The sequence below is a fragment of the Leuciscus leuciscus genome, assembly GCF_965113295.1.
Source record: "Leuciscus leuciscus genome assembly, chromosome: 14".
In the NCBI taxonomy this organism is placed as follows: Eukaryota; Metazoa; Chordata; class Actinopteri; order Cypriniformes; family Leuciscidae; genus Leuciscus; species Leuciscus leuciscus.
In genome coordinates, this window is record NC_138738.1 from 17,273,459 (window position 1) to 17,299,273 (window position 25,815).

Here is a 25,815-nt window from a genome sequence, read left to right on the forward strand (position 1 = left end):
GATTCACAGTGCTTTCCCAGCAAGTCTGTATAGGACGAATATGCTTTTAGAAAATTCTGTAAATCTGTTTCTGTTACCTGCTGTTCCAATACAAACTGACCCTTTATCATAATTTTAGTGCATGTCATGAGACGAATGATGTACTTTGTGTACTGGCAAATTATGCTGCCAATGGTAACATCCTGTGCCCTCTAAAATTACACAGAGCCCACATGTGCTGATCTACCCACTGCCATTTTGCCTTCGTTGTCATCTTGTATAATGAATTAAAATACACGGTGGACCTACATAATTTTTTCAGAACCTTTTAGTCATAGCTGACATGTGTTTTCGGATTGCTTAATTGTAATTCAGTTGGAATGCATTAAAGAAATACTCAACATTTTATTACATTTGCAATAACACATGATTAATCTATAGACCTTTTTCACATTTCCAGGTTTCTCAGAAGCGGAAGTTGTCATAGTTGGGTAAACTTCTATCGTGGTGATGAGAGATGGCACCAAATATAATTTTTGTTTTACAATTTGCTCCAAAAAAAAAAAAAAAAGATGCATTTTTATTATTTTAACAAATACATGTTAATTCCTTGTTTGACTGCCAAGTTAATAACACAAAGTGTAGTGTTATAAATGTGTATTACATTTAAAAAAAATATATATATGAAAAACTTTTTACTAGATGTACGATGTTGATAACTGTAGAAACTCATCATCACAGTTTGTAAAAAGGGGCCATTAACATTAAAATATGAATCAGATTTTTAAAACATATGAAATTTTTAGTCTTGACAAATATTTAAGATTTGTATAAGTACTTATTCTGCCCTTCATAATGTAAATTTGAAACACCCAATGTTCATTAGCTGCTCAGCTTTTAGAAGTTATCGGTTTTGTGATTGACCTTGCAAACAAATCTGACTTTTTTTGTATAATGTTTCCATGCAGAATTCTTTGACTATTCATTTCATTTATTTTAATTTTTTTTTGCTTAAATATTACCTTTTTGTGGTGCATAGTCTTTTTTTGTGCTTGTGTTTTGTAACATATCTATGCCGGGCATTCTACAGTACATGTATGAGTTGTATTGCTCTGTAATTTCATCACATACTGTCAAGTAAAGTAAAGTCAAGTCACCTTTTGTTTTATAGCGCTTTATACAATACAGATTGTTTTAAAGCAACTTTACAGTGATCAACAGGAAAATAATGGGCTCTATCATACACCCGGCGCAATGCAGCACCAGGCACGATGCGAGGGTTTTTTGCTAGTTTCAGCCCGACACAGTTATCATTTTCACGTCCTGCGCCACGTTGTTTAAATAGCAAATGCATTTGCGCCCATGGGCGTGCTGGTCTGAAAACGAGGTGTGTTCAGGCGCATTGTTAGCGCGTTTTTTGGTATTTTGAAGCAACTGAAATAGACTGCGCCATTGACCAACTGATATCTGGTCTAAAGTCAATGGCGCAATATTTTTTTTGTTATTTAAAGAGTGCGTTAGTAATGTGCGACTATAGGCGGGTCCAACACGCGCTTACACTCTGCTTATTACACACACAGGTACACGCAGCAGCACACAAACCAGCCAAATATTAAAAATAAAAGGATTACAATGTAAAATATTATTATTGTGTACATAAAGATATGGTTGAATCCGGTTTGTCCCGTAGATGGTCTTGCTTGCGCGCTTTAACCTTGCGCACGAGCAGATCCGTTTCCTCTCTGGAGACGCGTTCAGTCTTTCCACTATCAAATTCCGTCATGTAAATAGCAATCCGCCATGGTGCGAGCGCAACTGGCATTAAAATGGAATGGGAGATGAGACTCTGGTTTTTTGCTCGTAATGCTCAAAACACACCCATTACTCATGTCACGAGTTCATGTCAGCTGCTAAACTGTCAAATGAATTGAGGTGAGACTGCTGAATATATATATATATAATATATATATATATATATATATACCTCTTATCGTTGATTGCTTGAGTGATCTCCACTCGTGTTAATTATCTGAACGTGCTCCTCCCGAACTTTGTCAATAAAACATCATTAAGAGAATAGAGACAACCCTTTTAGACCATGCGCCTGGCGTGCCGACCATTTCCCCCGTCATTAAACTAGTAAACGTGGATTCGTACACGCCCTAAGTGAACTTCCGCCGTGCGCTTTAGACCATGCGCTTAGATCGTTAAAATAGTGCCCAATAATTCATTGATGCAAACATATTTCAATTCGGCTGTAAAGCAGCTCTAAAAAGAAAAGAAGCATAATTTTTCAGCTAAAAATTATTTTTCGTTTTAAAGAACATCAATTCTGGAATAAGTTCAATTCGGTTATAAATCAGACAAGTCCTTTTCACTGACCCCAATGGCCAGTTTTGTCTGATGAATGAGACCAGCATGATGAATCCGATCTTCAAGCAGAAGGAACTGGATTAATATTTGGAATGATACCATTCCACAATCTGAATTCTGACTGATGTACCCTGGAATTAAACCACAATATGTTGCTTCGTTTGGCCAGAGGAGAACAAGTCCCCCGACTGAGCCTGGTTTCTCCCAAGATTTTTTGTATATACAGTATATACAGTATAATATGCAGTGTTGCTTCCCTGAAATGTTTTGCCTGCGCGAGAGAGACCCAGCGTGTCAGTAAGGGAGACAAAGAAACTTGCTGAAAGAGTGCAAGAGTTTTAGTATTCTTCTTAATTTTGAATTAGTTTTTATATTTAAAACAATACTATTTAATTATTATTCATTTTGATTTTAGTTTTAGTGATGTGATATTGTAGTAGATGGTTGCTCGGTTATAATTTTCTCTTTTATAGTATCAATCTTGCAATTAAAGAATGAATTTAAAGAAATTCATAAAGTCATTACTGCCGTGTTGTTTGGAAACCTCCAAACTTGTTGAAGCTTTATTTCTTGTTAATTTAGCCACTGTATCAAATAAATACCTAGGGTTGGGTTTGTTTTCTTCTAAGAGCAACACCTCCCCCTTTGCCCTTCAGACGAGGCTCATGTTAGACTCATTTAAAGTAATGTAATTGTCTGGTTTTAGCCAGGTTTCTGTCATACACCGCAAATCTAGAGCAGTATTCTGTTTCCGTATCTAGAGCCCTTGCATTCTTGCTATCCTCGATTAAAGTTTGGATGCGTGTCTCTAATTCTGAAATCTTCTCTGAAGGCTATGTGGCAGGCAGTGCATGTGACAATAACAGGAGAAGATGGCATGATTCACCACGACAGCATAAACGATCAATGAAAATACAAATGTACTGATATATCTGCAGATGAAATTGTAGGAAAGAAATTGGTTTTGGAACATAACATTCTTGCCATGTTTTATTTTTATTTTTAAATTACAATAAAACCTAATAGAAAATCGTATAAATAACCTGGCATTTTGAATATCTACAATAGTGCGACCATCTTGGGGAATATTTTTCTGTACTAATTTTCAGATGTGTTCATATAATCCTCTGTTTCCCCCTTGAGCTTAACTGTGCTGAGGAAGGACTCCCAGGAGATCAATGTCAGACTCACCCACAATAACAAAACCCACAGACTCACACATGCAGCACTGGAAGAGATCAGAAGCTCTATATTAATTCGAAATAATGGTAACATTAGTTAACATGACATTAGTTAACATGAACTAACATAAAATACTTCTAAAGGGCCAGCGTGAGTTGCATCAGGGATGAAATAAAGAGTTGGATTTAGTTGCAGCAATAAGCTTGTATACTGTTTATTAAAGGTGCCGTAGGTCATTCTCTGCAGAATTTTTTTTTTGTTATGCTGGTTGAAAGTCTCCTCATCCTGATAGCAATCACTCTGTTAAGCGGTCTAAATGTATTTTTATAAATATATGTCGTCTGTGGAAGGCGTAGGACCATAAAATGTTCGTTCCACTGCGCAGGCTGTTCACGCAGACATATAAATACATACGTAAATTAATCAATGAAATGAACATCAGGTGCAAAACATAGTCAAATCAATGAAAAACCACAGAAAATAACTCAGACACAGAAAACAGAACTTAAACAAACACAAGACCAGCTCACCCGTGATATAAAGCAGTTATTAATGTTAATTTTAACATTTAGTAATATATTATTAGAATCAAAAGTTGTATCTGGTTATATTTTTTAATGGACCTGAGCTAATAATGAACAAATGTGTTCGTATTAACTAACGTTACAAATACGTTACTGTAACAAATGTAGTGCTCATTGTTAGTTTACTAATGGGACCTTATTGTAAAGCGATACTGAAATAATGATTGTTTTAAGTACCCTAAAAATTGCAGGATTTGACTATTTATTTAATGGTTACTTCTTACAATACAATAGTTTTTACACACTTTTTAAGATATTTAGAATTTACTGTGAAATCAATGCATTAAACAATTAGAGCTGTCACCTTCTATTGATGTTTAAACAAACTGCTGTAAAAACATATCATTGGACAATAGTGTAAATAGTGTTTTGTTTGAATTGTCAATGTGACGTGTTATTTACTTTTTTAAAGGGTTAGTTCACACCAAAATGAAAGTTCTGTCATCAATTTCTCACCCTCATGTTGTTCCAAACCTATAAACCCATTTTGTTCATCTTTAAAACACAACTGAAGATATGTTTATAAAACCTGTGAGATTTCTGTGAGAGTTCATTCCACTAAAACTTTGCTACAAAAAGTGTAATTTTTGTGTCAAGAGATCAAAACAAGGGTTTTAATCCAAGTCTTCTGAAGAGACAATCACTTTTATTCATACATTAACATTGATCAACACACATAAAGCAGCACAAAATATAAATACACACACACACACACACACACAACACACACACACACACACACACACACACACACACACACACACACACACACACACACACACACACACACACACACACGTATGTACAAGTCCAAAGTACATAGCCATCTCAATGGCAAAAAGTGTCCCAATATAAATATATATACGTATATTATAGGCATATATATTAATTTAATTTAGAAGTTCAAACTTTTATAAAAGTGATAAGTTTGACCTTTATGTGGATCATATTACTGACTGTGAGAAGAATGTGTGAAATAATTGTAAGAAAATACATTTCAGCTTCTAGAGGTCGTTTCCTAGGAAACAGTTTTCAGCTATTACGAACAATATGTGTCAGGCTGGCTGCATGTGGCTCTGAGAATGCAGTTGTTAGATTTACATGCATTTTTAATGGCCATATGCAATGCTCTGCTTTTATTCCTTTTAAGAGTGCATTTACTCCTTGCTTCAGTCAAATGAATAACCTTTATAAAACAGAAGAGATGCTTAAGTCTGTATGACAGGATAAATGTAACCTCATTCACCGGCTGAGGAGCGACACTGATAGCATTTCATCTTGTGGCACCTCCGCTCTCTGTAGATCTCACATAATGTGGCCTGGCTTCACCAAAGTCATTACAGCGATATCCTCTACGGGAATGGTAGTGAATTAATCGGAGATGTCTTTATGTGAGGCGATTGCAAGACAGAAATTAAGCCATTTTGCTAGAGCGGAGCTGGGAAACTTGTGAATGTGTCCTCTCGCCTTTGCAGGAGCAGCTCTTGCGTCATGCAGTTTCCATAGCACCCTGGGCAGATCTGGCTACTCTGTGAAATCACTCAAGGCTTTGCTTGTGTATGTACTCGGCTGCTGGCTTTCCTATTGGATACAAATGTTGTTGCTCTGTGTTGGATTTAAAGTAATTAAGGATAATTCTGGTTCTGAACGTGATTGGTCAGTACATCGATCCAGCCGTGTTATATTCCACGATTTAACAGCTTTGACCTGCTTACCATACATCTCCCAAGGTGGATTGTTATTTTATGTTGCATAGCATTGTGCTGTCATGTCAGTGTAATCACTGTTTCTAGTGTAATAATAGCAGTTAATAAAACAAATGTTTAATGAAAATTTGTGTCCTTAATGATTTTATTATGTTGTAACTGTTTTATAAAAGCAAGAAGGCCCTATAGATACCGTGCTGTATTGTGAATATAATCACACTAGATCTGTCATTTAGAATGAATTGTTGGAAGTGTTGAACCATCCAGAGCTAAGGTTGTTGAGCTAATAGATAGCTGACATGGAATTATTTTAGAAAGTTGGCATTTCCTGTGGTGTGACATGCTATACTCCATTTAAAATAATTTTTTTAATTATTAGGACGCTTTTTTGATCTTGAATGGTATGTTCACATTTGTCAGGTTTGGTTCGATTAAAACTAACTCTGGTGCGATTGCTATAGTGCAGATTATTTGAATAAGTGGGAATCCAAATCCTGGATCCTGCCATCCGAATCCTGGCGCGCACACGAAACAAGCAGGCCGAGACCCCTGAAAAGGTGGGTCTCAGTCCGTTTCCAAACGAACTCTGGTGCAGTTCGACTGAAATATGAATGCAACACAGACCAAAGACGGTTTGGTTTCAAAATGGTTTCAGGATAAATAACCAGCGGGACAATATGGCAGACGATTATGCTTATCGAGAATCAAATGATCAGGATTGAATTACAATTAATTGTACAGCACAACTGCCCTTTATTCATAACCTAAAAATCTTGATGTTGATTTTTTTTTTTTTTTAAGTCATTGGATTGCACTAATGCTTCTCTTCATTCCTTTAGAGTTTAACATAGGCCTAATTTAGTTTTCATTTTAGAAAATGAAAGACAACAATGATAGTCAGAACAAATTTGCTCTCCATTTCTCCCCTGAACCAAAGTTGAGGGTGCTCTCATTACCCGACTTGTGGCATGTGTGTACCCACAGAAAACTGGCAAATGAAACAGTGGATGATTACAGTAATTAATTTGTCTAATGTTGCAATCAACCAAACATTTCCTCCTGAGGGGTAATAATCCCAATAACAAGAGGAAGGTGCTTCAAATGCTCTTAATGAAAAAATCTAAACTAACTGTAGACAGAAGAACGTTCAAATAAACAGATAATATAAAAAGTATCAGGGTTTCACATACATCTTTACAAGACATTAAACAACTTATTTATTTTTATTTTTTATCTTAAAATATTCAGGAAAAGTATTCCGAAATGTTATCAGTACACTTACAATTTGAATCTAAACATCACAAAGTGCATATTGGTGTTTGTGTATTCTTTGCATACTTGAATAATGAATATAAATGAAATGAAAAGTTAATCATGATGCTGAAAACATATACTTTTGTATTACGGGACTATTTTACATTCTGAAAGTCCATGCATAATGAAAGGGTAAGCTTGGACCAGCCAATTATTAAAATTAGCAAATTATATATCATATCTGGGTGGTAAAACATTTTTGCTCAGGCAGGAAGAACAAATATATTTACTTTGAATTCAGGAATATACTATATTGTACTTCATACCCTTCAAAAGTCTGAGGTTGTTTTTGAAAGAAGTCTCTTCTGCTTACTACGGCTGCATTTATTTGATATAAATAATACTTTGAAAAATTATAATATTGTGAAATATAGTATAAGTATAGTATAAGTAACTCCATTACTCCAGTCTTTAGTGTCACGTGATCCTTCAGAAATCATTCTGATATGCTGATTTGATGCACTAGAATTTTTTTTTTATTATTTTCAATGCTGAAACCAGTTGCACTGCTTTATATTTTTGTGGAAACTGATTGATTTTTTTTTTCTTCTAGGGTTCTTTTATAAATAGAAATTTCAGAAGAACTGCATTTTTGGAAGAGTAATCTTTTGCAACATTATAAATCTCTACTGTCACTTTTGATCAATTTAATGCATCAATGCTAAATAAAAGTATTGCTTTCTTTCAAAATAATTTAGTGACCCCCCAAAAAACCTTATGAACAGTAGTGCATTTTTTTTTCTTTTTTAAATGCATTAGTTCTTTGTAGCATGTCAAATGTATGCTGTCCCCTTCACAATGTCTCATGCATAGAAATTGAACATTAATATGCATGTTTTGAGTGTATTATATAATGAGAAATTTAGTTTCCAGTTAAATTCAGGCTTTTGTTATGTAAACTCATTTTCATTCAGCTGCAGTGATGACTATAGTGGCACCTTGGCATTATCTTTTCTCAGGATCAAAAAAGAGGACACTGAAGGACCCATAAGAGCTGTACAAATGGTTAGGGTTCACATACAAGTGAATCAGATTAGGAAAAACCTGCTATCTTATCTGAGACGTTTATATTTTCTTGTGGGTGAACATGACTTTATCTTATCAGAACCGATCATCTCTCTCTCCAAGCACATCTCCTAAAAGAAAACCAGTTATCTCTGGCCATTGTTTTGTTATCACACAATCCCCACGGAAACGCAGTTTCCCTTTCACATGATGGCTGACAGTTCTCTGCATGTGCCGGTCATTCAGATGGAAGGATGGAAGCATCTCAAGTCTGTAAGGAGACATGATAAAGCAGATACAGCTGTCTGAAGCGATATTGCATGTTTTTTGGAGTGGTCTTGTGAAACAATTATGCCCCCTCCAGACACTCAGTCTGTTTTCATCCGATTCATTCACTTAAAGTATCACCTGTCCTGTAACTCTTCCTCCTCCTTGCATCATTCTTGCCTATTGGTTATGCAACACCTCTCAAGATGACATCATCAGTGAGAGGAAGTGATATGTTCACACAATAATATAGAAGAAACTTTGTATTTCCCATAAGAGGAACTTCATAGACTAAACAAATATTTAGGGCTGAATTTAAGATGTACAGTATTTGTATTTGAAAATGCATATAAAATTCCCATCATTTAGATGACTATTTTACATTCTGCAAGTCCATGCATAATGAAAGGGTATGCCAACTATTCAAATGAGCAAATTATACATCTTCATGGTAAAACATTTTTGCTCAGGCTGGAAGAACAAGTTTATTACATTCAAGTTTATACTGTATAAATAATGTACTCTACTCTTCAAAATTCTGAGGTTTGAGTTTTAACATAAACTAATAAACATAATGTGATGAATATTTGTCGGTCAATGATAAATGAAACCGGTAAGATTTCTGTGCTCACAAAAAATCATGGCATAGTTTATTATTATGCCATAGTTAATACATTTGCTTCTTAATTGATTTTATTGAAATCATGTTTTAAAAATCATTTGTTCAAATTGCTTAGAATCAGCATATTAATTGTAAAAACAATAACATTTATTCTGTAAAAAAATTTGAAAAAGAAATGGTTAGCTGTGGAACAAGCAATATTCAAAAAGTGATATGAGATTAAAACAAATTAGATTTATTGATGATAGGCAAGGCAAGGCAAGGCAAGTTTATTTATATAGCACATTTCATACACAATGGCAATTCAAAGTGCTTTACATAGAAGAAATTAAAATAATGAAAAGAAATAAGAATAATTAAAACAGTTTAGAAAAATAAAATAAAATACAGTACTTTTAAAAAATAAAAAAAGAATATTATTATAGATCTTTCCTTCAAAGGATTCCCTTAAGACTTAAATCTTTCAACCTTCTTTTAACCTTCAATCTTCTTACGACTTCCATCTATCAACTTTCCTTTAACTTTCTTTTCTCCCTCATTTACTCACACGTTCTTTTCACTTTCTTTAGCACTTTAGCACTGCGTTCACATTCTTTCTCAGACGAAAACTTTAATATCGTCATTTAAATACTGTTCTACTTTCAAACCCACATTAATACACGTCACTTTCACATTATCACCTTCTGAGTGGGCATTTACAGTTTCGGGCTAAATGCCCTGCTGACATAGGAGAAATTAAAAGAATTAAAAGAATTATTCTCATACATATATGATACATATATGTTATCTATTTAAAATACGTAGAGTTTATTAGTACTATTGCAGATGTTTTTTTATTTATGTATGACTGTATGAGATTAATTTATGTATGACAGACAAATATATGCATAACAAGTTTATTAAGTTTATCCGTTTTTTATGTGAATTATATATGCAGTTCAAATACATGAACGTTAAATTTAGATCTACATATTTTTTTTGAGCAGCAGGATAATATTTGATTGCTGTGTTCAATCAATAACAGCCTAAAATTTCCACTCTCTTACGCTAACTCTTCCTGAAATTTTAATCTCCAGAATCCTCTGTGTAGTCGTTCATCCAGAGCTGCTGCTTGTCTTTGTTGAGTGGAGGATGTTTTAATTATCAGTGATACATTTGCATTTGCAAGGGACAAAAGCACTCTGCATTAGCGCAGCTTGTCTTTCATTTCAGACATTATTCCCTAATGCCCTCTCAAACATTGTTTTAGCAGCGCGTTTCCATCCCCGAAGAACATTACAATGCCCGCCGTGTCTCTTCTCTCTCTTTGGTTTCTTGTCAGGTCAGAGGCAGTAGACAAATCTCGTCACAGTTGATTGATATAAGCAATTTTGTGTTATACTGCTTCCTTTTTCTCTGACTGATATTTGCAATTAGCTCCCAGATGGGTTTCTCTCATAGGTGTTAAATGAACTTTCATGATAAACTAAATCAGATAAACTGCTTTGATTTATGACACAGGTTACTGCACACTAACACCTCTGAAGTACAGCATTGAGTCTTTATGTCAGATTGTCTTTGTCTTATAGAGCAGATGTTATGTTATTAGTCACCTTATGATGCTCATCTCATGGTTTGAATTAAGGGGTTGTGGTGCATTTAATGAGGTATCTGGTAAGGTCTTCCGACTCAGTTAAAGCACCCTGTCCAGCAGGATGAAGCTGTTTTTTTCCCCACTAATATATGATTTTGATTTTCGTTATGGAAGTCTGATTGATAGATTATATAGTGGAATATTGATATTTCAGAAGTTTGTGACTGTGGTCTGCAAATTCTTTCATAAATGTTGTAGCTGTCATGCACAAAGTGAAGCAGGTTTTGAGTCTGGCCTGCCCTGGTCTCTTTTTTATTTGCTGTAAATTAAAGAGAAAAAAAGGCATAAAAATGCCATACATATATATAAAAACCCTGACAAAAGTATATTATGATTTAGCACATTTGGCTGTTGATTATCATGTTTCTTACACCAATATCGCTAAAATAATACATTAAAAAAACATGAAATACTGATTTTAGTTGAAATTATATTATTTAGTTAACTTGTCGATTATCTAAACAATCTGCCTATCACTGAAATAATATTACAATATTATTATTATTTTAAATGTATAATTATTATTATCAATCTGTGATACAAGTAAGAGAGAGAGGAGAAAGCACACCCTGTTTATTTTCTTTATTTTACAAGCACAATGTTTTGATTTGATTGTAAGTGGACATATACAAAAGTATATGACAGATTCTTTTTTCATATTTCTTTTTTCTGTATGACCATAAATGATGGAGTAATTTAAGTTTATTGTGCTACTATGTGAAGAAAATCCAGCAAAACGTGCCGGCGCATTTGCTGACCTCAGAGGGTTAACTAGTTATCTAACACATTTAGCTACAATGCTAACATTGTTTTTGTCGGTTTTAAGTGCTCTATCATTCAGTTGTTTGTGTTCCCCTGTCTTCAGAGCAATTTTTTTTTTCACGCTTTAACTGGAGACTCCTGAACTTCTAACCACGTATCAAAAAGTCAAAAAATCTATTATTGTGTATAAAAATCACTTTAGAAAAAGAAAAAAAAATCAAACTTGAGATGCAAAAATATCAACTCACTCTGAAAAGAGAGAGACCATGGAGTGATACAAGAGACATGAAAGTAACACCGGTTTGTTGCTATGGGCACTTGTCAAATATAAATTTAGTGTTTGACTGATCAATGCCACAATTTTCCAATGAGAAGCAAGTAATCCAGAGAGCCGTGCAATAAGTGAAGATAATGATAGCCTATAGTAAGGTTCATGGGTAATAAAAATCTCAACCTCAGCTCGAATAAAACACAAAGCTCCAGACAATTTTGCTTTTGGTACCAATTATAGAGACACATTGGTACTCTGCAATTTGTTGTACAATTAAACGATACCAGCTTTAGTATTGTAGAATGTTTTTAGTGTGAATATGTGTGTGATTTAATGAATCAGCTATACTTCTGAGAATCCCTTTTCTGTATGTGTTTTCTTTTTCCTTTCTCTTCCTAAAGTGCAGTGTCTGGAGATGACTACTAAGAGGAAGATCATCGGCCGCCTGGTGCCCTGTCGATGCTTCCGGGGGGAGGAGGAGGTCATCTCAGTGCTGGATTATTCCCACTGTAGCCTGCAGCAGGTCCCTAAGGAGATCTTCAGCTTCGAGCGCACACTAGAAGAGCTCTACCTTGACGCCAACCAGATTGAGGAGCTGCCTAAGGTAAGTTGTCAAGTGTCAGCTTAAACATGCATTATATCTGCCTAACAGTGGATACATCAACTCCTGAACATCATCTTATACAGCAGTAGAGCAAAATTGTGCATGATATTGTGATTTTTGATGTGATTGTTTACTTATAAAGCACTAAAAGTGTTCCATTATTGAATTTTATTAATATTATTGACTATTTTGTCAATAGCATTTATTCTGATATACTCCTTAGATAAGTGTTCACACTTGAACTCAGTGCCATTCTAAACCCAGAGTTAACTAGGTGTTTCATGTTTAACACTGTTCATGCTTAAGTTATTAATCTTGGGTATTCAGGTTTTCAGCAGCCATTACTCCAGTCTTCAGTGTCTCATGATCCTTCAGAAATCCTTCTAATATGCTGATTTGGTGATAAAGGAACATTTCTTATTAGTATCAATGTTAAAAACAGTTGTTCTGATTTTTTGTGGAACCCATCATCATTTTTTTTAGTATTCACTTTAGTGAATGAATGAATTGAAACAACTAAAGATGGTTGTCAGCTAAAAAATACTAAACAGATTGTGTGACAGAGTTGACATGGCGTATTTTGACAAAATATTTAAGCACAAATATATGACAAAAAAATCTCCCTAGTTCCTGGGTGATGTTATTGAACTCCCAGCAGTAACATATCAAACAAGGACCATAAGGATGATGAATGACTTTGCTATTGGCTGATTTTTTAATGGTTTTATAGTTATCTGTACGCAGCTACGGAACCTTATAGAGGATATTTTTCAAACCGTTCTACTGTAAGGACATAGTGTTTCTTTTAAAGATACTTATACTACGGGGCTGTTGAATACTTGAATCCGATTGGTGGACGAACATTCAGATTAGCAAAGGAGGCCCACACACAAAAACCTGAGAAATGTCTTGAAATTCAACATCTGAACAATGTCTTGAGGTGTGGTAAATGTATATAAGCAGAATAATTGACTCCGGGCCATTGAATAATTAGAAAATAATGCACACCTAATTACCACCTTAAGTGTGCATTATTTTCTAATTATTCTATGTCATTCTAAGTATTATATGTCGTCAATTATTCCTTAAATATTTATTAGAGTAAATAAATCAAACATTACTTAATGAGATGGTAGTGAGGGGTAATAAGTGATTATGTAAAGTTGTGAGACAGATTTTATCCAATGCTTTGGATATTTTTAAGTAAGTTTATAAAGTATTTGGTTAAAACCCAAATATAGCGTAGTATACAAATATAGCATGGCTCAAGAAACTACCACCCATTTTATCCAGTGTTAAATGTTATCTTAAATTGTGATTCAAAAATATGTTAACTTAGGGTTAAGTGTAGTGTGAAAATCCAATTTTTTATTTTATAACCAACAATGTGGACAACACAAGAAAATACTCAGGGCCATTGCTGCATATTCTGTAATACCAAAAAATGAACACAACCTTCAACTAGATCTCTCTATTTTTCCATCTTTCTCAGCAACTCTTCAACTGTCAAGCGCTCAAGAAGTTGAGCATGCCTGACAATGACCTCTCCAGCCTGCCAACCACCATCGCCAGCCTTGTGAATCTAAAGGAGTTAGATATTAGTAAAAATGGTATTTCCTTAACTCAGTTTATTCTATATTTGCTTTTTAATTCATTGGTCATTCATATGGTATGATTGTACATTTATACACTAATGTATTAATAATGGAAAACTGGCTTTATTCCAGGTATTCAAGAGTTTCCTGACAACATCAAATGCTGTAAATGTCTATCAATTGTGGAGGCCAGTGTAAATCCTATAGCCAAGTAAGTAGAGCTGCTCTCATTTCTTGAAACCTTAAATGTTTGATAATTGTTGTATTATGTACATATGGGTAGTTGATGAATCCATGTTTATTTATTGTACATTTTGTCAACATTTTATGTTGATAGATTTTAGGTTAAATTTTAAAAGTCCCCCCTTAATCTCATTAGCCTTTGCTGGTTTATTTAAATGGTGTTGTGATGTGATGCATTAAAGAAAAAAGAGTATTCCATGTAGTCCCTCAAATATGAGATGGTAATACTAAAAATGTGAATAATAATTATAAAAAATAAATAAAAAGAAGCATGTAATTTGAAGTATTTCTTCTACTATTGCCATTTTTTTCAAATTCTGTTTCCTTCTCTACAGTTTATTTTATCATACAGAATATGGATTGGCGGTATTTATTCTGTTCCTGATCTGGTTTTCTTAAGATAAAAGTGAACGTACAGTATAGATATTTTCAGATACTTTTCTATCTTTTTTAATTAATTTTTAAAACCATTAAACAAAATGTTAAATTATAAGCACATTTGTGCATTCATTCTGCATATTGCAAGTAGACATCATGCCTTAAAAATGAACCAAACTCCACTCAAGGAGAGATTAGACATGCATTTCTGTTTTTAGCTCAATTTATTCCTTTGGCCTTCAGTCTGAAGCTGAGCTTAAAATCTTTGATTCAGAAGTTTATGATAGAGGATCAAACATTCAGGATCCAGTGCATGGTCTCTGCAGAGAGTCCTTTTCTTCATATTATGATTAAATCAGCCCTCAAGTGACTCCATTTACTGGGATGCTAACAGAGCCAGTAGAAGGGGAAGTGTAGAGGGATTACAGATGGCTCTCACCGCTTTTGAAGTACTTAACGCTTATCAAATCTTAAGGGCACTGGCCTTTGAGAGGGTCTGATCACCTCTCTGTTCCTGCAGGCTCCCGGACGGCTTCACCCAGCTCCTCAACTTGACACAGCTCTTCTTAAATGACGCCTTCCTTGAATACCTGCCTGCCAATTTTGGGAGGTAAGAGCTTCATCGTGGGCCTCTTTGTTCCTGCTCTGCTGGGAATTGTGAAACAGCTCTTTAACACACCTGTCTGAGTCGGTCTCATTCTTGTAGTTGTCATCGTAGTGTTTTTATTTTTAGATGTTATTTTGTATCCAAGGAGCAGCATGGTGCTGATTCTGGCAGTGATTTGCCTAAAGCTTTCATGAATAAATGGGTTCTTGCGGCTCATGTTGGGTTTAATGAAGAATGGTTATTTCACTTGCATTGGGAAAAAGGGGATTCATTATTGCAGCTGACATTGGTCAAGGGCTGTTGCATTTAGAGTCTGGAGGAATTCACTAAGAATGAATTGCCCTGACAACACTGTGTATTTGCACGGACTGTCTGCGTTGTTATAGCGTTTGATTAATTTTCTTTTAATCTGTCTTTTCATGCTCTTTTAGAAGGTGGTAACAAAATGTTAATTATGGCAGGTAAATAGTGCTAAATTGAACATTTATAGCTAGAAGGGCACATTAATGCGTCTGGTTAAACTGCATTGTGAGTGATTGATAAATATGTATTTTTTTGTGTGCAAATACCACATGTGAAGTGGAAGAACTGTTTAGTAAATTCATCCCTCTGTGTTTGCTTTAGAAAAAACCTTGAGATGAGTTTCTAAAAAAAACTGTTTTTCAGATTGTCTAAATTACGGATCCTGGAGCTTCGTGAGAATCACCTGAAAACTATGCCAAAGTAAGTAATTGCCATTAAAAAGCAAAGGAAAACGGTTTGGTTTAGGAAAACCTTGAGTGGCTCATCAAAATGTTTGTTTATTTAGATTCATAAAGAGGCTGTTTTTTTATTGTTTTAAGTGTGTCCTTCTGCTTTATTTTCTTGTCAAGTTTTTCCCCCCACAAAGCTTTTTGATTACATTCTATTTGAATTTCTTTACTTAGACTGCCTTCAGATGTAAAGAGATGGAGCTTTTGTCACTACACCTACTATAACAGATGAGCAAATAAGGCAATATTGATGTTTGAATTGAATGCTACTTCAAATAATCGCATTAATATATAAAACTCTTCTCTTGTCTTTCCTGAAGAGAAATGTCATTTATTTATTAATTTTGTTCATCCCTCAGCAATTTGACATGAGTTAGTATAGCAGAGTCAGTGTAGCAGAGTCTACAATGTCATTTGTCACAGTGGGGAAGACCTCTGGACTCCTCTAGAGAGGGACACATATTGCACACGGTGGTTTATGCTTGCTGACTTGTTCATATGTCCTGGTTCAAGACTATTTTTATCTGCCACCAATAATACCGCCCATCCTTCCTTCCAAACTAGAATGAATAAAGGAATGTTTTCCAAACTGGGAGAGAGGTTTTTGCCCACATGCAACAATTAAATGTGGGCTATGTCATCATAAATATTCGAGTAAATTGTTACAGACTTTTCTTTATTGGGTGGACTAGTCCTTTAAATAAAAATAAATAAAGGTGCATTTAACAGTCCATAGCTTATATATCAATTGAGTTTTGATTTCTTTTCTTGTCATGTTGCAGGTCAATTCATAGGCTTTCGCAACTGGAGCGGTTAGACTTGGGAAGCAATGAATTCTCTGAACTGGTAAGAAAGATGTTCTCCTATTGAACACTTTTTATCAATGGGACAGCTGCTACCTCACTCAGTCTTTACCCAGCATGGATTTTGGCTTTAGTGGGGATAGAGGAGGGAGTAGGGGAAGCTGTTGCCTCCATTCCCAGAGTCTCTTGTCAGATCTCTGGTGCTGCACTGCGTTGGTTGCATCATGCCCTGATCCATTATTCATGAATTGGTTCAAACACGTAGCGCTTGCCATGACAGAACGTTCACCACTGAGCTGCATTTAATTGGCTCACCCAAGCTGGTGTAAACAATGGCAGGGAATTTATCATACGTATCCCAGGTAGCCCCACTCACAACATGCCTACAGCAGTTTCTTTCAGTGCTTGATGCTGGCAGTCTTGCATTCATTTATTTGAGTATAAATCAATGAACAGGTCTGTGAGCGGCCAAGTTACTGTGTCTAGAGGAACTGTGGCAGTTGAACTCCAAATTAGCCATTAATAGCAGACTTCTTCCAATAATGACTTTGCTTTGTGATAATTCGATAATGAGATGTTTGTTGTTTTTAAAACTGGTCCATTCCAATGAGCCATTTTGGAAACATTTGTAATAATGGCTGGAAAAACATTTTAAACTAGGGATGGATGATAAAGCGATATCGATGTATTTATCAGAAGCAATAAATCCACAATATCGATAATAAACTAATTGTACTAGTAGTATACTTGTAAGTGTACTATTTTAATACTACTTGTGACTAAATTGTATAAAAGTATACTTACAGTATAAGTATACTTTGTGTAACAATATCAACTTTGAATTCACTATATATAACTATGTTACATTATTTTCTACATATTTAATTTTTGCTCTGCCGTATTTTAAGCTTTCCTGTACCAAACAGGTGAAGTTTATAGAGCTGTGAAATTACTTTTAAACTTTGTATCAGTGTCATACACACGTTTGGAATATCCAGGGCACTTTGTCCTTGGGTGATGAAAAAAATGCATGCGCGCATCAATGCTTCCAAAGGGAACAGATGGTTTGGCAATGCAGTAAGCGTTCTTTACTGCTCAAAGCCCCCAAGTAATAAGAGAACACCCATCAACACTATATGGTCCTGCTGTCTGGACTTTCAATCTCTGTTTCCCATTTCAGGATGACTTTTCAAATAACTTTTGGCCTTTCCTGTTGGCAGCCCCATCAGTGCTATTTTTATTTGTGCTCAGCTCCCTATCTTCTTGAACTACATTCTTGATAAGCCCCTTTAATAGCAATATTTTTTAACTACCACTTTTGGTGAAACCTCTTCATGGAGTCCCATTACTTTTACTTTTACATAACCTCTGAAATTGTTGTTAGTTTCTTTGTAGTAACTACTTTTCATGATTAACTAATTTCAGTGACTAAATTAATCAATTAATTCATTTATTCATTCATCCCATGTTTTATTAGTAAATGACAGAATCACACAAAATCAGACATATTGGTAACGGCTACAAAAATTGCAAGCCTCGTAAAATGAACAGAAAATTAAAAAGCTCATATAATATTTAGTTTCACCTTCTCCGGTTGAAGGTTAAGCATCTCATTTCAATGAGATTCAGGTCCTGATTTGTACTTTTTCATGGAAAGTACCAAATCTTTAATGAGAAAAACAACAGCACATTAACAAGCAATAATCCTCAACTGAAACTACTCAGCGGTTTTCTCAAGTATTTGTTGGTGCATTGCATCATGTCAGATAATCATGACATAGCAGTTGCACAGCCTGAAAACAACCATACGTTTAATTTATTATAGCTCTGTTGGTGTCATGTTCTTTTACAGAGATATTCTCTCTAACAGCTCACAGTCCTCAAACAATGGGTGTTGACAGATTTTTTTCTGTGATGTTGGCAGATGTTGGCTGGTGTGGTGCTCTGAGCTGCAGATAGTTTCTTAATTGAACTCCTTGCTGAGGGGATCATGAAGGGACAGATGCTGAGGCTCAAAGAGAGAAAAGCAGAGAGAAGCCATTAAAAACTAGATGAGTCTGCAGCACACAGAGGATTTGGGTCTTTTGAAACTCAATTTAAAACAATAATGTGTTTTTGAAGCCTCTAGAATGTTGAGATTTGTCAAGATCTTGCTTTTATTTTATAAGAATTGGTTATTGGTTTCATCACCTTATATTTGTGCTTATAATGATTCAAAGGATGTGCTCTAAAGTGGTTTGATTTAATATCTAATACCCACTCTAAAGTGATTTTCTGAAATAAAAATAGGCTCCAGTATTTCCTTTTCAAAGTAATGTTTTTATTTGATTTTGCTTTTTGAATATCTTGGATGATGTAGATAAGCAAATTAAGGTTCTCAGAGGATTTACAATAGCTACATGTATCACCACATAGTGTCTCTGACTAGGAGCTGTTTCAAGCCCCAGAACCATTACATTTTTCACCAAATGTCTGAGCTTTCAATTTGGAGGCTTATTTTATATATGTTAAAGGCCAAAAATATGTATATATACTTTGCCAAGGAAAGTATTATATGATGCACCCTGAAAAAAAAAAAAAAAAAAAAAAGCTACTCTCTTAGAAGAAAAGGTTTTATTTAGAACCTTAAAGGGTTAAGGCACTTCATATAGTTTTAATTAAAACATTTTCTTTTGATTCATTTTAAATTTTAATAGAGCAGCTTGTAAACATACTATATCACTAGATACAGTAAATTGTAAAATAACCTTTAAAATGTGAAAGTATTTTGCTCTCATTTAAAACTTTTCCAATTATATAGAACCTTTTTTGCATAGAGTTTTTTTTAAATACCCTTGGGGTTCTATATAGAACCCCACTGAAACTTTTTTCCACTGTCGGGCCAAACCATTCTCATACTGATCCGGCCCAGCCGGTATGGATATGGTTTATTTTCCACTGTGTGGCATCAGTTGCCTTGGTAAAGCACGAGTTAACAGACGATATGAAATGTAAATAGCGACCATGTTATGGAGGGTGATCAGATATTTCTTTTGATTTTATTATTAACTTGCGATAACTTCGCTCAAATAGTGTGCTTGGCCAGCTACAGACAAACTGGCTGCCAGGCAACAGACAAGAGACCAATTCTGAGTCACTACACGCATTCTACCAGCACAGTTGGCCACGTTTTGTAATTGTGCCGTGCCGAACCAAGCTCAAGTGGAAATATTACTGGAACTGTTCCTTACCTTTCATTTGGCCCGACGGTAGAAAAGCAGCTTAAGAGTGTATACCATATAGATTTAATAGATTGGTTTTCATTTGTGATGCTGTATATATTGTTCTCTTGTTGGTCATGACCCTCTTTGATGTTACAGCCAGAAGTGCTGGAGCAGATCCATAGTTTAAAAGAGCTGTGGCTGGACAACAATTCATTACAAACTATACCAGGGGTAAGCACAGGATACATCCACTCACAATTTCAAAAGTAGAATAGATTTCCAGAGTAGCATATATTGCATGTACGAAATATCAGCATACCTTGTCAATCCTGTTATAGATTTCATACATACAGTATACGTATAATACCAGTAAGGCTAAATTAACATTTTATCATTATATAATCAGTTCCTTGTCATTCGGACATATCATTATTAGGGTTAAAAGTACTTGAGTGCCAGTAAATGAAGTTACTATTGGAAGTTGACATGACATTTTAATATAGATACTGGACTGTAATATATGTATAAAGTATAATATATGATTTCTTTCATTTATCTCTCTTGTTGTCTGCCGAAGTCTATTGGGAAACTGAGGCAGCTGCGATATCTAGACTTGGCCAAGAACAGGATTGAGAGTCTAGATGCAGATATCTCTGGCTGTGAGTCCGTAGAGGACCTACTTCTTTCCTCCAACATGCTGCAACAGTTACCTGATTCAATAGGTGAAGTTCCACTGCTCGCTTTGTTGGAAATATTTGGGGTTTTAGTTTTTTTTTTCAGTATATAAGATTACTTGTGCATGATGTATCTTTATAATGTTACAGGAAAGTTGAAAAAGTTGACAACATTAAAAGTTGATGACAACCAGCTCACCTCACTGCCTAACACTATTGGAAGGTTAGTAACTCACTTACAACTCATCCAGCTGTGTAAAAGAAAAATGACAAAGGCAGAAAATACCTCTGAGACGTCTTAGATTGTATTCCCTGAACATTCCTTTAATGCACAGGTTTTTTTTTTTTTTTTCTAAGTCCATTGAATTTTTGTTATGGTTTATAGCCAAATAATAGACATCTGATGCAAGTCTTTACTGACCTGAGCCTTTGTAATTGTATATATATATATACATCTTTTTATGATGACATTCAGTGACATTGAACTCTAGCTTATAGTGTCTGTATTGGATTTCTCTGTGAATTGCCATCTGGGGCATGATATAACAATTCTGCAGCTTTGCTGCTGTCATTCTGACAGTTTTTCACACCCCAGCATGAGAAAATGCTGACTGTCAACTTCATTGTGACTCTCAGCTCAAGCAGTATCTTTCAATCTTTATTACCTATTGAGGGAAATTGTATGTAGAGTCCTGATTGGGAAAACATGAGATTTGGGGATTAAAATGTACAATAATTTAAAACCCTAAAAAAGTAATTAGATCATACCTCCTTAGAGTCAATATATTGTTTAGCTAAAATGTACATTGATATCTGATAACTTGTAAATGAATAGTTTGATCTATTGTTTTGGTCATTCTACAAAATGAGTGCCATTTTCGTCTTTCATACACTACTGCTCAAAGGTTTGGGGTCAATACAAATTATTTTTCAAGAAATAATACTTTCATTCAACATGGGTGTGTTAAATTGGTCAAAATGACAGTAAAGAGACAGAAAATATGTATTTGTTAAGCAGAAAATAATTTTGAATTGTAATAATATTTCACAATTTTGCTTCTTTATTGTATTTTTGATTAAATAAATGCAGCCTTGGTGAGCAAAGGAGACTTCTTTCAAAAACATGTAAAAAAAAAAAAATTCTTACTGAGCCCAGTAATAAAAATGTTTGAATAATGAATAGCTGATGCTAATTTTTTTACATCTTGTTAGTGGTGTCTTTTCTAAACAACTTATCATTGAAAGTGGATATATGTAGAAGTATTTTTTTTAAAGCAGTACCTTGTACTTATCAAATTAAACCATTAAACTGTCAACCCTGTAATCTTTCTGAACAATTAAATCGCAGTATTTCGTTTGTGATGGCACAATGCAATTAACACTGAGAAATATTAACCTTGTATATTGGTCTAATAAACTGTTTAAAATCTTCCAGAAATTAATTTGACAAATTAACTTATCAAACCCATTTCGTAAGTTTGACTTTAGATTTTTAATTCAAAATCAAATGGGAAATTCAGGGACGAAGTGTATACACCATAATGAGAGGTCATATTTTCTGCAGACTGCCTTTTTCATTTATCAAAGCTGTCACCACTACCTCATTCCTGTGATACTATACTCCATGCATCTCTCTTCTTGGTTTGTCATTGCTCGGTTCTGTGTGTTGTGTTAATCAAACATGCATCTTAAATGGGCACCTCAGTGCACGTGGCAAAACCGGGTAAGTAGACCAGCGAGCATTTGTATTCCCCACACGTCTGCCACAGCATGTTTATTTAGGCAAGGGCATACCTTTGCATCCATATCTCGCTTAAAGAGACACAATGAAAGCCCTACATATGGAAGGCCAGCTGGACCGGTCTGCTAGTACAAATGTTGTACTAATGACCTTACTTAGCTTAACAAACATATGTTGACCTCTTTAAAATTCATTAAATTAAAATATGACATAAAGGGGAAAAGCAACTAAGAAACAAAATGCATGTTTTAAATGACTAATGTGAGGTCCAAATGCACTCATTAATAAAAGTACTGAAACTCGTTTGACTCAATAAACACTGTGGCATATACCAGACCATTGTAAATGCTATAAACTAGCATAAGTTTTTTTTTTTCGAGCCCATATTTTATAGGATAAGAGTGTTTTGTACAACCACCAGAACTGCATTGCAGTGTAATATATTTAGTAAAATCATCATTAATCCCTTTAACATTTCTTCTGTTAATTCATACCTTTGTTACGTGGAGACAATGGTTCCACATAACTCATAATTCTCATTTTCCATTAACAAAACTCATTTATTCCTTGTCTTAAAAGGATATGAGCCCTACACTCATACTACTTGTATTGAATGTACTCAGGCTTGGATATTTTGTTAGCGCATTGTAAACATTTGAATGGGATGTTTGAATGTGAAATGGATATTAAAGGAATAGTTTACCTGTCATCATTTACACACCTTCATTTTCTTCCAAACCGTTATGACTTTCTATTCCTCCATGGAACACAAAAGAAAAAATGTTGATAAATGTACTGGGCGCTCTTTTCCAATGAAAATGAACGGGAACTGAGCATGGCAAGCTCCAACATGACAAAATAGCACCATAAGAATCATAAACGGACATCGGCACTACATGTTCCAAGTCTTATGAAGACTAAAATACTGTGCTAATAAGAAGGACTATCAGTACTGCATTTTTACAGGTGTTTTACCCATATTTTGAATTATGCTTTTTAAACATTTGAATGACATGTTTTGGGGTTTAAAGGAAATATCTATACATTTCCTTAAACGGATGTACTGGCAGGAAAATGCCAATACCTTTTACGTTTTTCTATGGATTTTTTTCTTACGATGTATAATTAGCTGTTATGGACTACCTTTATGACTTTTTTTGTTGTCATTTTTGGAGCTTGACTATCTGTATCGTCATTCATTTTAATTACATGAAAAAAGAGTGTTCTACAAATTGAAAATCAAATGGGTTTGGAACGACATGTGGGTGAGCAAAAAAAAAAAAAAAAAAAAAAAAAAGGTGAATTCTTCCTTTGGTCTGGACTTTGGTTAAAACACCTAACTTGCTACTCAACCCAAACTCACAAAAATGTTTTGAAGAAGAGTTATCCTCTACAATTGAGGCAATTATGTCTTTATCTGGTGGACTTTAAAAAGACATCACATGATGCATACATTTATCTTATCATCTCATGAAGTGTTTTCAATAAGCTTTCAATAGGGATTAATGGACCTTGCATAACTACACTCCTCACCTGCTTTCTCTTACATCTGCCAGTTTATCACTTTTAGAGGAGTTTGACTGTAGCTGTAATGAACTGGAATCCCTGCCTCCCACCATTGGCTACCTGCACAATCTTCGGACATTTGCGGCCGATGAGAACTTCTTGGCTGAGCTGCCCAGGGAAGTGAGTATTAGTGGCCTGCTCTTTCTACAGAATTAATAACGGAAATCAAAGATACATTCTCTATATATCTTACCTTTCTTTGTGCTGGAAATACATCCTACTGTAGACTAGCTAAGTTTGTTTAGATGGTTGCCAGTTTAAATAACCTGTTCAAAACCATTAAAACTGTCAAAGGTTAAACAACATAAAACGATTTGTTCAAGTCTGTCTACAACAGTAATGAGCTCAACTAAAACCAGAATTTTTATTCAACAGGGTCCTGAAACTTTTTTAACTCACCTTTAGAACTTTGGGGTCATATAGATTTGATATGAATACCTGCATGATATCTTAATACCTTTTATAAAGGTCGTCTCAGTTTTTTTGTTTTTTTTTTTGCTGTTTTTATTTTGCACAGTCTAAAATCATGGTGTGCAGACTGTTCAACAGGGCCACAGCTTTAAAATTGTTAAACACCTACACTACCGTTCAGAAGTTTGTGGTTGGTAGGGTTTTTTAATGTTTTTGAAACAAGTCTCTTATGCTCATCACGGCTGCATTTATGTATTATTTATTACAATTCAAAATAACTCTTGTTATTTAAATAATATTTAAAATGTATTTTATTCCTGTGATGGCAAAGCTGAACTTTCAGCATCATTGCTCCAGTCTTCAGTGTCACATGATCCTTCAGAAATCATTCTAATGCTGATTTGGTGCTTAAGAAACATGTTATATGTGACCATGGACCACAAAACCAGTCACATGGAGCAATTTTATGAAATTGAGATTTACACATCACACGAAAGCTGAATAAATAAGCTTTCAATTGATGTATAGTTTGTTATGATAGGACAATATTTGGCCGAGATACAACTATTTGAAAATCTGGAATCTGAGGGTACAAAAAAATCGAAACATTGAGAAAATCTCCTTTAAAGTTGTCCATTTATGTTGGCGATTGAGCTGCATTCACTCACAAAAATAAATGTTTTATATATTTACGGTAGGAAATTTACTAAATATCTTCATGGAACATGATCTTTACTTAATATCCTAATGATTTTTGGCATAAAAGAAAAATCTATAATTTTGACCCATACAATGTATTGTTGGCTATTGCCACAAATATACCCGTGCGACTTATGACTGGTTTTGTGGTCCAGGGTCACATATTATTATCAGTGTTGAAAATAATTTTTGTGATTATATTTGTAATTTTTGGGGAATCGTGATATATTTTCTTCTTTTTTAAGATTCTTTGATTGAAGAAAAGCATATTTCATAATGTGTCCTTGCTGAATAAAAGTATTACTTTCTTTTAAACAAATCTTACTGACCCCAAACCTTTGAAAGGTAGTGTATTTGCTTCTCACAATCCCAAAGAAATAATGTTTACTGTGTAGACACAACACACAAGGCAATATTAAAGGGATACTCCACTTTTTTTGGAAATAGGCTAATTTTACAACTCCCCCAGAGTTAAACAGTTGAGTTTTACCGTTTTCGAATCCATTCAGCCGATCTCCGGGTCTGGCGGTACCACTTTTAGCATAGCTTAGCATAGATCATTGATTTGGACAGGACCATTAGCATCTCTCTCAAAAAAATGACCAAAGAGTTTCGATATTTTTCCTATTTAAAACTTGACTCTTCTGTAGTTACAACGTGTACTTCAGGCGCTGCGTCATATCATTACGCCTGCTGGACTCATGGTACGGCTTCAAAGTTTATTGATTATTACGCAGGAATGAGAGTATAGTTCCTAGCCATATCAGCCTAGAAAATCGCAACTTTACATTTTCCGTCGGTCTTAGTACACGATGTAACTACAGAAGAGTCAAGTTTTAAA

At 34.7% G+C, this 25,815-nt stretch overlaps 1 protein-coding gene across 4 annotated transcripts in view; it reads left to right on the forward strand.

The window, feature by feature from the left end:
* The window catches only part of lrrc7 (leucine rich repeat containing 7), a 67,119-nt gene that overhangs the window by 17,939 nt on the left and 23,365 nt on the right, over positions 1 to 25,815 (forward strand). For all 4 annotated transcript variants that reach the window (XM_082189505.1, XM_082189508.1, XM_082189507.1 and 1 more), the window contains exons 2-12: positions 12,100 to 12,302; positions 13,795 to 13,912; positions 14,030 to 14,108; positions 15,039 to 15,128; positions 15,792 to 15,848; positions 16,660 to 16,723; positions 20,040 to 20,114; positions 20,461 to 20,605; positions 20,708 to 20,780; positions 22,263 to 22,280; positions 23,855 to 23,984. In XM_082189505.1, coding sequence (XP_082045631.1) covers positions 12,100 to 12,302; positions 13,795 to 13,912; positions 14,030 to 14,108; positions 15,039 to 15,128; positions 15,792 to 15,848; positions 16,660 to 16,723; positions 20,040 to 20,114; positions 20,461 to 20,605; positions 20,708 to 20,780; positions 22,263 to 22,280; positions 23,855 to 23,984 — 1,052 coding nt within the window. The remainder of the gene's footprint in view (positions 1 to 12,099; positions 12,303 to 13,794; positions 13,913 to 14,029; positions 14,109 to 15,038; positions 15,129 to 15,791; positions 15,849 to 16,659; positions 16,724 to 20,039; positions 20,115 to 20,460; positions 20,606 to 20,707; positions 20,781 to 22,262; positions 22,281 to 23,854; positions 23,985 to 25,815) is intronic.